Source organism: Mycteria americana, chromosome 4 (assembly GCF_035582795.1).
Source record: "Mycteria americana isolate JAX WOST 10 ecotype Jacksonville Zoo and Gardens chromosome 4, USCA_MyAme_1.0, whole genome shotgun sequence".
In the NCBI taxonomy this organism is placed as follows: Eukaryota; Metazoa; Chordata; class Aves; order Ciconiiformes; family Ciconiidae; genus Mycteria; species Mycteria americana.
In genome coordinates, this window is record NC_134368.1 from 15619328 (window position 1) to 15631574 (window position 12247).

Here is a 12247-nt window from a genome sequence, read left to right on the forward strand (position 1 = left end):
TTCTGAAAATATGGGAAGAATTCACGTTATGCGAGAGACCAGGAATACATTTAACGAAAAAATTGCTGCAAACTCTACCCGTTGTACATTTCCTTCACAGAATCTTCAAATTCACCAATGCCTTTCACAGACTGTTAAGTAAATTTATCAGATCGAGCACCACATTTTAAAATACTTTCTAACATTTCTGCAGGGATTCTTAAACTTTTACTTGCAAGAATTAATTATCCATAACAGGCCTGTTGTTTAGATGCTTTACTAATTATGTTGTTCATTTTGTAACAGCCTCAGTTCAGCTCCTGATTGCTATCTACTCTTTAACAGATTAATAATTTCTGAATCAGAGAAGCTCTGTGAAAAGATCACAGAAAACATCTCAGCTCTACAAACACTGAACATGAGCGGTCTAGGTTAAGGTCAATAGTGAGTCAGGGAAGGGAAGCTCTTATTTCAGCTCTTTGCACAATACCTACTCTGTAGGTAAACAGGAGTCTTCAGTTTAACAACGCTAACAGATCTTAACCTTTTCAAGCATACATATTTATTTAATTGCTACGTTTAAATCAAAGATATTTCCTATGAATAGCTTTTGCAAAGAAAGTACATGAAGATTTCCTTTGTTTCTTATTTGAATCACTAGCATGAAAGTGAAGACTGAGGTAATCATTTCACTCAAAGGAAATAAAACAAAGAAACCTCTTTCATTGCTAAGAAAGCAGAGCTCAGAGGCTCCCACGAGCTGTTAACTTCAGAATGTTCAACTGAGCTAAATAAAAAATAATCACTGTACTCACTGAGGACTATGATGTGGTTGGCCCTTATGTGAGACATGTTCTAAGGCTGGGAAAAACAATTTCTACTCACAATTCAGATGTAAATGAAGGCCTGGCTTTCTGCAGGAAAAAAAAAAAGTTCCATTCTTGTATCTTTTAGGCTGAATTTACTCAAAACTCTATGCAAAGTAATAAAGAATAACCAGAACCCTTGCTGCCCTTGTCCCTAGAACCTCACTCATCTATAAAACAGATGACACGCTATTTAGGAAAATGTAGTCATTTTTTCCTGATAAATTACTGTTAGCAGCCCCTTTGCTGAAAAGATAACATCTCTAGGTAGATTATACAACACAGTGTATCTACATATCAGTTTATACGACAAATGAAGAGTCAGTGCTATTTTTCTTCTAACTGCAGAATGTACAGATTAAGTCAAATTCTCCATTATTTCATCACCTAAAATTCAAACCAAATGTAAGAAAAAGTTCTGATAATTAAATATGTTGAAAAAACTTAGTCTTATGTACTTTTAGGGTTCATCATTACACTAGTTAAACTGATGTAAGTCTACTGAGTTAAACCTGCTGTAACACTGTATGAATTAGGTTATATATGCAGAAGATCTATTATTTTATTAATACTTATTCCAGGTTTTTTCCACCCATTTCAAAGGGCATTTGATAAAGTCATTAGTTACCCAACAGGTACAGAACTGCTTAAAAACAGTGCAGGTCAGAGCAAGTCTAGCTTGTACCCTAATTAGTTTCTACCAGTTAGTTTCTACCCTTAGGATGGCCTGACATTTTTAAAGGTTTACTGATAAAATAGGTAATTATTTATCCACAGCCTACATTCCATTCTTTTTGCTTTTCTTGTTTTCTCAACATGAAACTACAGAGGAAGTATCTGCAAACCTTTTATTTTGATAACTGCCACACAATATGCAAAGAATGCATGTTAAGTGAAAATTTGACATATTTCACTTATGAAGGCAAATACTCAGTTTGCCTTCTAAAAGGAAAAGTATAATCCGGTAATTAAACATTTGGGTTTTGAACTTTAATCTACACACAGCTAGAAGGACTATACATTTTATTCTGGTAAATAAAACACACATACTGAAATTATTTTTTTTTTCTTCAATCTACCTTATAATAATCTGAGCTTTTACTGAATATTTCTACATTTAATCACACTGTAAAGAAAAGCTACCCATAACAGGTGCCGTATCAGAGAGGTGCTTCCATTCTGTAGTCAGTGGGACTTCTGCCTTAGGAGGAACTTTATACCACACAGGATTTTGTCTAAGAAAGCACAGGATTTTTATGTACTACATATATAATCTAATTAGCCTTTTACTATTAGGAATTTACTATTACATTACTGTAAGAAACAAATTTCAATTTAAAAAGCCATGTTATTTGTTCAGTGAACATATGCCAGAAGATAACAATACACATATTCACAGCATTCTTATAAAACAGGAAAAATTAGACCAGACCTGTTCTGATCTGTCAATATAATTTATTAGTTTTGAGTTTGTCCATGTGAATAAACAATAAAGCAACACTAATCTCCTAAATTTCAAGGTTTTGTTTGCAGAAACATGCTAGTGTGACTTCCTAACTAGTTATGCAGAAGATTCAGCTAGAGCTGAAAGAAAGGCAGTCTATGTTACCATCTTATTAACTTTTATCTAGTTTGTCTTGTAAATATGGTTATTATTTTCAATAGTGGGTTGCTCTCACAGTGTTACAGTATTCCTACGGTTCTTGAAACCACTCAGAGCTTTGTATTTGACTTCTGCTCTATCTAAACCACTGCTCTGTCTCACGAAAATTGAAATTTTCCTAACATATGTCCTTGAAAGCACCTGGTTTGCAAAATGTGGTAAGCAGAATATTTATACGCACCCAGTTTCCCCCCGTTTTTCTTAATCATTTTGACAAAACATTCCTCACTCCAGCACTTGGATTTACATCACACTGTTTACTATTTTCAATGGGGATTACTGCGATTCATGACACCGTTGATTTATAATATATTAGGGGCCATTAACAGGGTCATCATTTGCTATAGCGGTACTACGGAGGCACCCGGCGCCCTGCGCCCCGCTCCCGCCCCGGCACCCGGGCACCGCCGCGGGCACCGGCCGGTCAGGCTTGCTTTCCGCCGGCCACGGGCTTGGCGAGGTCCTGACCTCCGGGAAAGGCCGCTTCGGCGGCCCGCCCACCTCCTGACTCCCTCTGCACTACACACGGGGCCGCCGCTCCTCACGCCAACGGCCGTAACGGCCGCCGCGCTTCCCGCCCCTGCCGGCGTCACTGCCGGAGCGGCCCAAGATGGAGGCCGGCGACAGCGGCGGGGATCCGCTCCCGCGGCTCAGGCGCCCTTTGCGGCGAGGGCCAGAGCCCCGCGACCCGTTGCTGCCGCAGCCGCCTGTCGGGGGCGGCGGGACGGCCGGTGGGTGGTGCTGGGGACGCGGGCCGAGGACGGGGAGACCCCGCCGGGAGGGGACGGGAGCCAATCTCTGCTAGGCGGGCGGTGTGACAGAAATGCCCGGGCGGGGAGCGGTGACAAACAGCGCCTGCCGCAGCGCTGCCGCCGCGGCGGGAGCGGAGGAAGGGGACGGACCGTGCTCCGGCAGGAGTGAGGGGGCTCCTCGGGTAAACGGGCGCCCTGCCCTGCTGGTGGGATACTGCTTGCTTGTAGCCAGCTCGCCTCCCCTCAGGTGTCTGGCCCTAACAGCGAGTTGGATGTGAAAAGGGAGACGTGAGTTGTGTAAGAGACCTGCAACTGCGGATTTCTTGATGAGGATGAGGTGCTTAAATGCTCCAGACCCAAGCTCTACTAGATGAGGAAGAATCTAGGAAATAAAAAATAAAAATGCCTGTAAACTCCAGCAGACCTGTTAGTACATTCAGCTGGTGGTAATGCATGTGGAGGAGCCAGCATACATTGCACTGCTGGAGGCACACAGGCCACCAATAACTTCTGATCCAAAGTATGAAACATCAAAGGCAACTTTGACACCTTTTTTGGTCAGTGTGTATAAGTATGGAGTGTGTTAGTGGGTTACTGTCATGCACAAAAATACGCTTTCTAATCTGCTCCCTCTGTTGTCTTGCTTTCTCTAAAACAATATATGGTGACGAGGGGAAAAAAAAGATACTTTTCTGCGTAATGATAGTTTTTGTTTACCTGCTGAAGGTACGCAGCATGAATCAACCTAGCTCCTGACACTGAAGTTGAAAATCTCTTGTGAAGTAACTGCAGTTGAGTACAAGAAAATTATTTATGCTTGAAATCGGTTTGCAAATACTAAAATTAACAAAAAAGGATACAAATAAATCAGTAACTGGAAATACCAACCTGACTTTCTATATGCTAGATTAATAAAAATGCTTTAATAACACCAGGAGGTTTTTAATTAGTTAAATAACCCTTACAAAATCTAGTCAGCTGTTAATTTCATAAGAGGGTACACAGACACAGTATTTGCTGATTGTTACTGCTGTATTGTTTTACCAAAGGGCACCTTGCTTAGTATGTTTTATTTCAGGAAATGTGCAGAGCTTTTTAGAATACTTCCTCTGTAATACAAAGTGTATTATACTAAGTATAATAATCTCCAAAGAGAAATTAATTAAAAGGATAAAGCATCATGTTTTACATAACTATAATCATACTCCATTTAATGACTGGCTTTAGTGCTATAATTATGTTCTTATTTACAGAAGAGTCTACAGCTGTAGAGAAGAAGAGGAAGCCTCTTACCAGACTGAATATTCATTCTGCATTCTGGATTTTGGCATCGATTGCTGTGACATACTACTTTGATTTTTTTAAAACTGTTAAAGAAACTATTCAAGCAGATAGGTAAGGTACCTTCTCTTACAAAGAAAGTTGTGTTTTCATCTTAGGATCATGCTCAGTTTGTTACACTGTGTTTTAAATCTTGGATAAACAAGATCTACAATAGGAATAGAGAGAGCTGGGACTGTTCAGACTGTAGAAGAGTAGGCTCAGGGGCATCTTGTCAATGCATATAAATACCTGAAGGGAGGGTGCAAAGAAGACAGAGCCAGGCTCTTTTCATTGGTGCCCAGTGACAGGACCAGAGGCAGTGGACACAAGCTGAAACACAGGAGGTTCCCTCTGAACATCAGGAAACACTTTTTCGCTGTGAGAGTGACTGAGCACTGGCACAGGTTGCCCAGGGAGGTAATGGAGTCTCCATCCTTGGAGATACTCAAAAGCCATCTGGACACAGTTCTGGGCAACCAGCTCTAGGTGACCCTGCTTGAGTAGGCAGGTTGGACCAGATGACCACCTAAGTAATTATTATTAAACTAATTTTTAAGTAAATAAAATGCTTTAAGTTTTGCTATAATTATTTTTTTCTTTAGGCTCTACTGAGCCATCTGTGTATATGCAAAATTTGTTCTAATAGCAGAATGTTTTAATACTGTACCTTCAAGTTTACACTTAAGTACAAGAAATCGCTGCCTGTTTTGTTGAAAGCGTTGGGGTTTTGGTTTTATTTTAATAAAAAACCCCTGAAATTAAATGTCAAAATGAAGTTAACTTCCTTAGACTTCTTTGAGTAGATCAGCGAAAGATTAGTGAAATAATTTCTATGAAGTAATTTCTATTTCTATTCTAATTATTTTCTACGGGATTGATGGGTGTTAAATATTTTTAGATGGCTTCACCTGGAAGTACTTTTAAAACTCTCTCATTGTCTCATTGTCATTGTCATTGTATCAGTATGTGGAAGCTGAACAGGGCCTCGTTCTGTCCTGTGAGGTTCTCTGGAGCTGCTCTTCCAGGCTGGTCTAGGTACACCCTACATCCAGTTGGCTGTGGATACAAACTAGTGACTCCAGGATGTGATCAAGGTTTTGGGTGGCCCCATCTGCTCCCTGCAGTACGCTGTCTTCCTGCATTGCTTATTTAGGTAGACTATGGCAACTGCTCTCTTAATGCAGATTTCTTAATTGGTAGTATTGAGGTACCAAAACAGCATACGATATTTGCTGTACCATACCAGAGCAAACGTTACCTGAGTAGAAAGAACCTTGATTACCCTTTGTAATCTAGTAATTAAACTATGGTCATAAGAATTCACTTTTAAAAATTTTTATTTGATAAATACCCATTCAGATAAGTACAAGATAAAGTGCACCTTCCTCCCAAGTTGTCTTTCCCATCTTATTCTTGAAGTATGTCCTCGAAGAGGCTCAAAAGTGCGTCTTCCTAAATAATCACATACCCTGTGTTTTCTTGATTCTGATTTTGAAATCCTGGATTCCTCTATGGTTTTATTCAGCTGCTACAAAGAAAAATCTTCATGCTTCTTGTCTGTTAAATTTGAGAGTTCATAAACTTGAAAACTTATTAAAGCTTTCTGCAACGTTTCTGTTGCACAAAAGTCAGTCGTCTAATTTATAGTGAGAAGCACAGTTGCAGTGGAGCCTATTTAATTCATTACTGACAAAGTATTTTTGGTGTGGTTGTATAGTAGATCACTGACAAGGTCTGTTGCATTGCATTTCCAAAATATTTAAGGGAAAAATAAATGACAACAATGTTGCATTGCAAAATTAGACTCAATTAGTTATGTAGACAACTTTAGAAGGGCAAAAAGTGTTTTGTAAAAGTAATTTAAGAAAAAAAAAACCCTACAGGAACTCTACGCCAATCCATGTAATTAACAGGTATTGTCTGTCTGTTTCTAGACTAGAATGAAGATTAATGTGCAAACTGCAGTGTGACCGTGCTTAACATGGTTTAACATGCTTTCCCCCCCGACAGCTGGTGGTTTGCCTCTGGCAGTTGTTTATTGGCTGCATGTTTATCTGTTGCCTTTTACTGCATACTATATCTTGAGTGGTATTGTGGAATTGAGGACTACGACGCACAGTATCCAGCACTGATACCTATCACAACAGCTACCTTTATTGCAGCAGCAATTTGGTAAGTTCAAACACTGTACAAACTTCTGCTAAACCTGTGCAAGTCTAACTGTATTAATGGGCTCATTTTATAAAAAGTATAATTTCTCGAATTCTACCAGGTGTATTGGTGACAATACCAGTTCAACGTAGCATAATTTCTTCCACTTTCAACATTCATCCACAAAGCAAGAGTTGCAACTGTCGAAACTGCATATTAAGTGTACTTGTAGATGTACCAGATCTTTTCTGTCTTGAAAATTTATGGGGAAACTGAAGTCCTTAGCTTTGTTCGTGTAAATTGCTCACCTCTGACAACTATTTGTGAGATTTACAAATTAAGCCAAAGGTGTATTCTCTAGCTGAGAAAAAATTTATGACTGATCAGTTTCTAATACAGAGTTCTTCATTATCAAACAATCTATAAATAGCAAACATAAACTGAAATTTATGCTTCTAACTATTGTTATATGAGCTTTAAGGGTTTATAGCTTGTCAGAGAATGGTACTTTTAGTAAGAGCTACTTTATTTATGAGATTATAGGAGTCAGAATTGAGCAAATGTGCATGTGAATGGAAAAAATTATGTACCTGTGTGCCAGTATATTTATTTGCTCTCTGCATGAAAGCTGGTTCTCTCTTTAAGTTTAGATGTTGTATCTGAATAACATCAGCCAGTATTTGTTGCAATGCTGGGAAAAAAAGGAAGACTGAAGAAGATAAAGGTTCCATATCGTTTAGAATTAGTCAAATCTACAATGCTTGTAATTCAGTTGTAAAATAAGTTGGTTTTCCCCCTTTCTCTTCAGTTAACTCCAGTCTGCTTGGCTGGAAGTACAAATTAAGGCTTTTCTCAGTTGCCATGTATGCCCATGAAAAAATAGAGAGTAGTTAATTTTCAGGTGCTTCATGTACAGAGATTCTGAAAGTAAAAGGTATCTACCCTTGATGGGACTGAGTGGACTTGCTCCGAGTAAAATCTGCAGCAGCTACTGAAGTTCTAGGATGAGTTGTCAGTAAATAAACAGTAAACTAAACTACCAATTTAATAAGTAGGTGCTGGGGTCTTTTTGTTTTCTTTCAAGTCGTAAAGAAACAAGTATTTTTCTAGGTTGAGTAATTGAAATGTCATTTCCTCTTGAGCCATATTTTCTTTGTGTGGCTGGTATTTCCATAATATGACAATTGAACTTACCAAAAACTTCCTGCTTTTATTCCCAGTTTCAACATTGCCTTGTGGCCTGTCTGGTCGTTTATGACACCTTTGTTGCTCTTCATTCAGTTTATGGGTGTTGTGATGCTTGTGTCACTCCTGGGATAAGTCCTTCAGGTAAATAATGAATTGTCTAAGCACATAAAGATATTTATCTTGTTGCATGAACTGTTTTGTTAGACATTTAAGGATTGTAAGACCATTTAAGGATTCCTTCTCTATGTTTTGTGTACACTTTTAGAATATTGACATTTTGTGGCATATAGAGTAACCGGAGAACATGCGAGTATCCTAAGGGGAAGAATATCCTTTTTCTCTTCTCCAAGATTCCGTTCTAGACAGTGAAAAGAAGTGATTGGTGAGAATGGATGGTTTGGGGGAGTACAGGCCAAATACCTGCAGCTTTTACCCAGACTGGGAAAACTTCTTAGTGAAGTTGCTTGAGCTGATAGTAAAGGGGAGAAGCTGTTAACATCCATATGCAACTCTCTTATCTATTTTTATTTTTTTAAATTCAAATTCTTTGTCTTATCTTTGTCTTCAAGTATGCTGTTTTCATTTTCTGTGATGAACAGTCCAGATCAACCTGCTATCTGGAAAATTGCCAGATATCAGAAGTTCTTTGTTCTTCCTAAAAAACAGCCTTTCAAAGGCAAACCCAGATATTTTGTTGACTTGAAAGATTCATTCTCAATAACTGCCATGTTGAAAAGGGGCTCTCGCATCTTTTGTTAGGATATACTGTTCAAATGACTCCTGTGAAATTGAAAAAGCTTAAGGAAGACATCAAAGACTGCTCAGTAAATAGGGTAAGGGACGTCCCTTGTATCACAGGCATCTACATCATCCAGTGAAATTACTCCTTCAGCAGGTCTTGTTCGCTGTACTTCTCAGGGGAATGTGGGGAAGCCTGTTTGGTTTTGCTTGCCATCACAAATCCTTTCCAGTGAGGAAGTCCCCCAGCATTTTTATGAGTGCAGCAAGAAGAATGAGACAGTGCTGGATTTTGAGCGTAGCCTCTTGTAGTGCCAGAGTTGTAGGCAAAAAATACTTAATGGCTGGGACAGTGAAACACAGCTTTTGTTTGCATAAACAAACTGAAACTTGTGTTGCATTTTTTCCCCTATCTTCTAGACATCAGGAAACCTGATTTTTTTAAGGAGGTAATTAACTTAGGTCATACTCTGACAACACCTATATACTTCTGAAAAATACAATACTTACTTCTGAACCTCTTTACTGTATTATGGGAGCTTCAGTCACACTGGTTAATGCAAACTTCTTCAAATCATGTTTGTTCGTTCTGTCATTAGGTATGTTCTGTCAGCACTGGAAGGATGTGGGGAAAGAACGTGTTTCAGTGTGTTAAAGCTGATAGTATTAACAGACTAAAATAACCATTCTGCATTGATTTTTACTTAGAAAGTAAGAAGTACAAGTGAATTACAGATATCCTGAACAGCTGAACCTTATGAAAACATTCTGGTTTTCTATATGAATAGCAAAGTAAGTTCTGTTATACAGAATTTATTAATTCTGTATTAGGCCAAATAATTATTGGCCTAATAATTGAGGCCAAATTATTCCTTGGTGATGCAAAATCATCAACTAATCAATATTGAATTAGTACAAGATACAGCTTGTGCAGTATATACAACCTCACAGCATTTTTGTTAAAGTTGGATTTGTTTTTTCTTTTCTTTCAGCTTCACGTGAAGGACTCAAGTGACTGTTATCCTGCAAAGTGGATGTCACTTTTGTTACATTCCAGTACTTTTATTATTTCTAATACTGCTTCTTTGCTCTAACTGATACCGTAATTCTCAGACTACCTGATTTATAAATCAAATGGACATAACCATAGGTCAGCCAGTGGCTGGGAAAAAGCAACCGATTAGTGAATAATTGAAAGAGAGATAGGTTTTACCTCTCTTAGTAACATAAAGCATTTCATCACTGCTTTGTAAAGCTTTTATTTATATTTCAGTATCAAGCAGATGGGTAATAAGTCAGTTATGTAGTCCTAAATCCTATTTGGGGACTCCAGAGGTCACCTAGTCCAACTTTCTGCTCAAAGAAGGTTGGTTGGTTTTAAAGTAATTGATACTTAATAAAAGTGGTGTGGGTTTTTAATACTATATTCTTTCCATTTGCGTTGACAGCTAAAATATTGTTATCTGGAATCTGTGTCTGTACTTGTAAACTTACTCATAGATGACACAGGAGACATTTCTTGATCTGTTAATTTTCTAATGTTATGCGTGTTATCATGTAGGAAATATTTTATTACCTAATCTCTTAACTTCAGATCTGCTAGTGTTGGAAAAAAGATATGGATTGGGGTAAGGGCCTAGAAAGCTGGTTGATGTTTACATCATTGTTAATTTGACAGTGCCATCAGTGAAATAAATAGATTCTACTTGTGCTGATATAGTTTGTCTACAGCCAAAGACAGATGATCAAGCTGTGAATAACAATAGTATGAACAATATTATTGAATAACAATAATATGAACGATATTAACACTACACAATAAATTAAGAGCACAATGTAAATTCTTTTGATGTATGCACTATTTTTCAGTATTCGGGATGTTATTCTTCTGTAAATTAACTTTCCATTCTCAGCAGTGACTGTTGATGAAGTTGCCATTTTTCTTCCTCAGCAATAGAGGCTGGTATTAACTTAAATGCCATCAGTCACACACAGTTGGGAAAATAAAATAACTTTGTCTGTGATACCTAAGCATCTGGAAACCTGTGCACCATTTAGTTGCTAGACAATTTTATATAGATCCTTGTGTTAAATACTTTCACACCCAGACCTTTTGGAAAAGAGGAGAATGTAGAAGCTGGGTATTGAAACTTGTTAAAATTTACTCCTTGTGACTGTTGCTTGAAGTCTGGACTGTTAGAGGAGACTGTGTTCTTCATTCTGACTTTCAAATTCACACCATTGCTGAATATACAATATATGAAATGTTTAGTAATGAAAAAGATAGACATTGTCTTAAGCTACTACAGTTTCATTAAAGAAAAAAGTTGCTGTTGGTATGCAATACAAAGGATCAGTCAAACCAAAATAAAATACATTTAGCACTACTGTTAAGTAGCTTGTAGAGTAAGTTAACAGCTCGATTTGTTTAAATGTAATATTTAAGTTTTCCAAAACCAGTTGTACTTCACATCTTTAAAGGGGCAAGTTGCTTATCTTCAGGTCTTCATCTTTTAACAAATTTTAACAATTTTACATCTGCATACACAGGTACATTTGAGTAACTTTGTTTATTATGGTACTTAAATGCACTGTTGCTCAGGGATGGTAATTATGACTGTATTTTCATTTGTCAACTATATAAATGCTTTAGGTGTTTTAAGTTGCCTTGTACTCTTGAATTAAAATTACTATTTGCTACATGTCTTTTTCAGATTTATTCTTCTGGACATCTTAATAAACTTTGTACAAAAGTGATCGATTATTGTTCAGTACTTAATTGTTTAACCATCCAATTCCACTGTTCTTGGAGACTGTCAGCCCATCATTTTGCCTGTAAAATAGATGTTCATGTAGATTTTGAATACTGTACTTGACGTGGAGTATCTTTATCTTTCATGACCTCTCAGCTGGGTTTATTGAAGGTGTAATACCATTCTGTAGACCTTTGGAGAGCTAAAATCCCAGGTAGATATGCTCATTGTACAAAAGTCCTGCCAAGTCTTTCAATACCAGTTATGAGTATCCAATGCAATACTTAGTCATTTACTTGCTCAAAAGGAAGTAGTGCCGAATCTGGAAAGAATTTAAAACAATGTTTGCTGTAATTAGCAATGCGACAAAATGTTGCTGCCACTTCCCAGTTCTGTGAACTCCTTGCTTTGCTTATTTGCTCACCACCAAATAAAGAATTTAAGGCAAGAGATTAGAAAGAGGTGTCTCAATAGTTTCCTGAAAACAATTATTAGGCGCTCAAAATCCCTACCTCTACCAAAACTTGAATATATTAGCTGGCTACAGATCACCATAGATATTTTCTGTATCCATTTACATTGAGGATGTTTGAGGATGAGAATGTGTACCAGCACCAAAGAGCTTTTCTTCACAGGTGACAAGGGATGCTCTAGAATCATCTTAAAATAACATAGAAATAAAATAGTCTAGACAGTGAAGATTATTTATCAGTTACCTGTAGCAGCTCTGTGAAATGGAAGCATCTTCCTTGGTTGATCTTTAAAGGTTACGTTACATAAGATAAAAGTAGGACTTGGCATTTCCATAAGGTTCGGATAGTGATGGATGTAGCT

The 12247-nt window shown here is 37.7% G+C and overlaps 1 protein-coding gene across 4 annotated transcripts; it reads left to right on the forward strand.

Moving 5' to 3' along the window:
• The first annotated feature begins 3081 nt into the window (after nucleotides 1–3081).
• Nucleotides 3082–11360, forward strand: TMEM128 (transmembrane protein 128). Of its 4 annotated transcripts, XR_012775474.1 has the most exons (6): nucleotides 3082–3239; nucleotides 4514–4655; nucleotides 6594–6755; nucleotides 7955–8063; nucleotides 9081–9259; nucleotides 9653–11360. XR_012775474.1 is itself a non-coding variant. In XM_075499756.1 (5 exons), the coding sequence occupies exons 1-4, from the start codon at nucleotides 3119–3121 to the stop codon at nucleotides 8052–8054; spliced, it is 525 nt and encodes a 174-aa protein (XP_075355871.1). In that variant the 5' UTR covers nucleotides 3082–3118; the 3' UTR covers nucleotides 8055–8063; nucleotides 9653–11360. The 4 variants fall into 4 exon arrangements, 3 of the variants coding, with proteins under 3 accessions (XP_075355871.1, XP_075355872.1, XP_075355873.1); XM_075499756.1 differs by lacking the exon at nucleotides 9081–9259; XM_075499757.1 differs by lacking the exons at nucleotides 9081–9259; nucleotides 9653–11360 and adding an exon at nucleotides 8492–9073.
• Nucleotides 11361–12247: the final 887 nt, after the last annotated feature.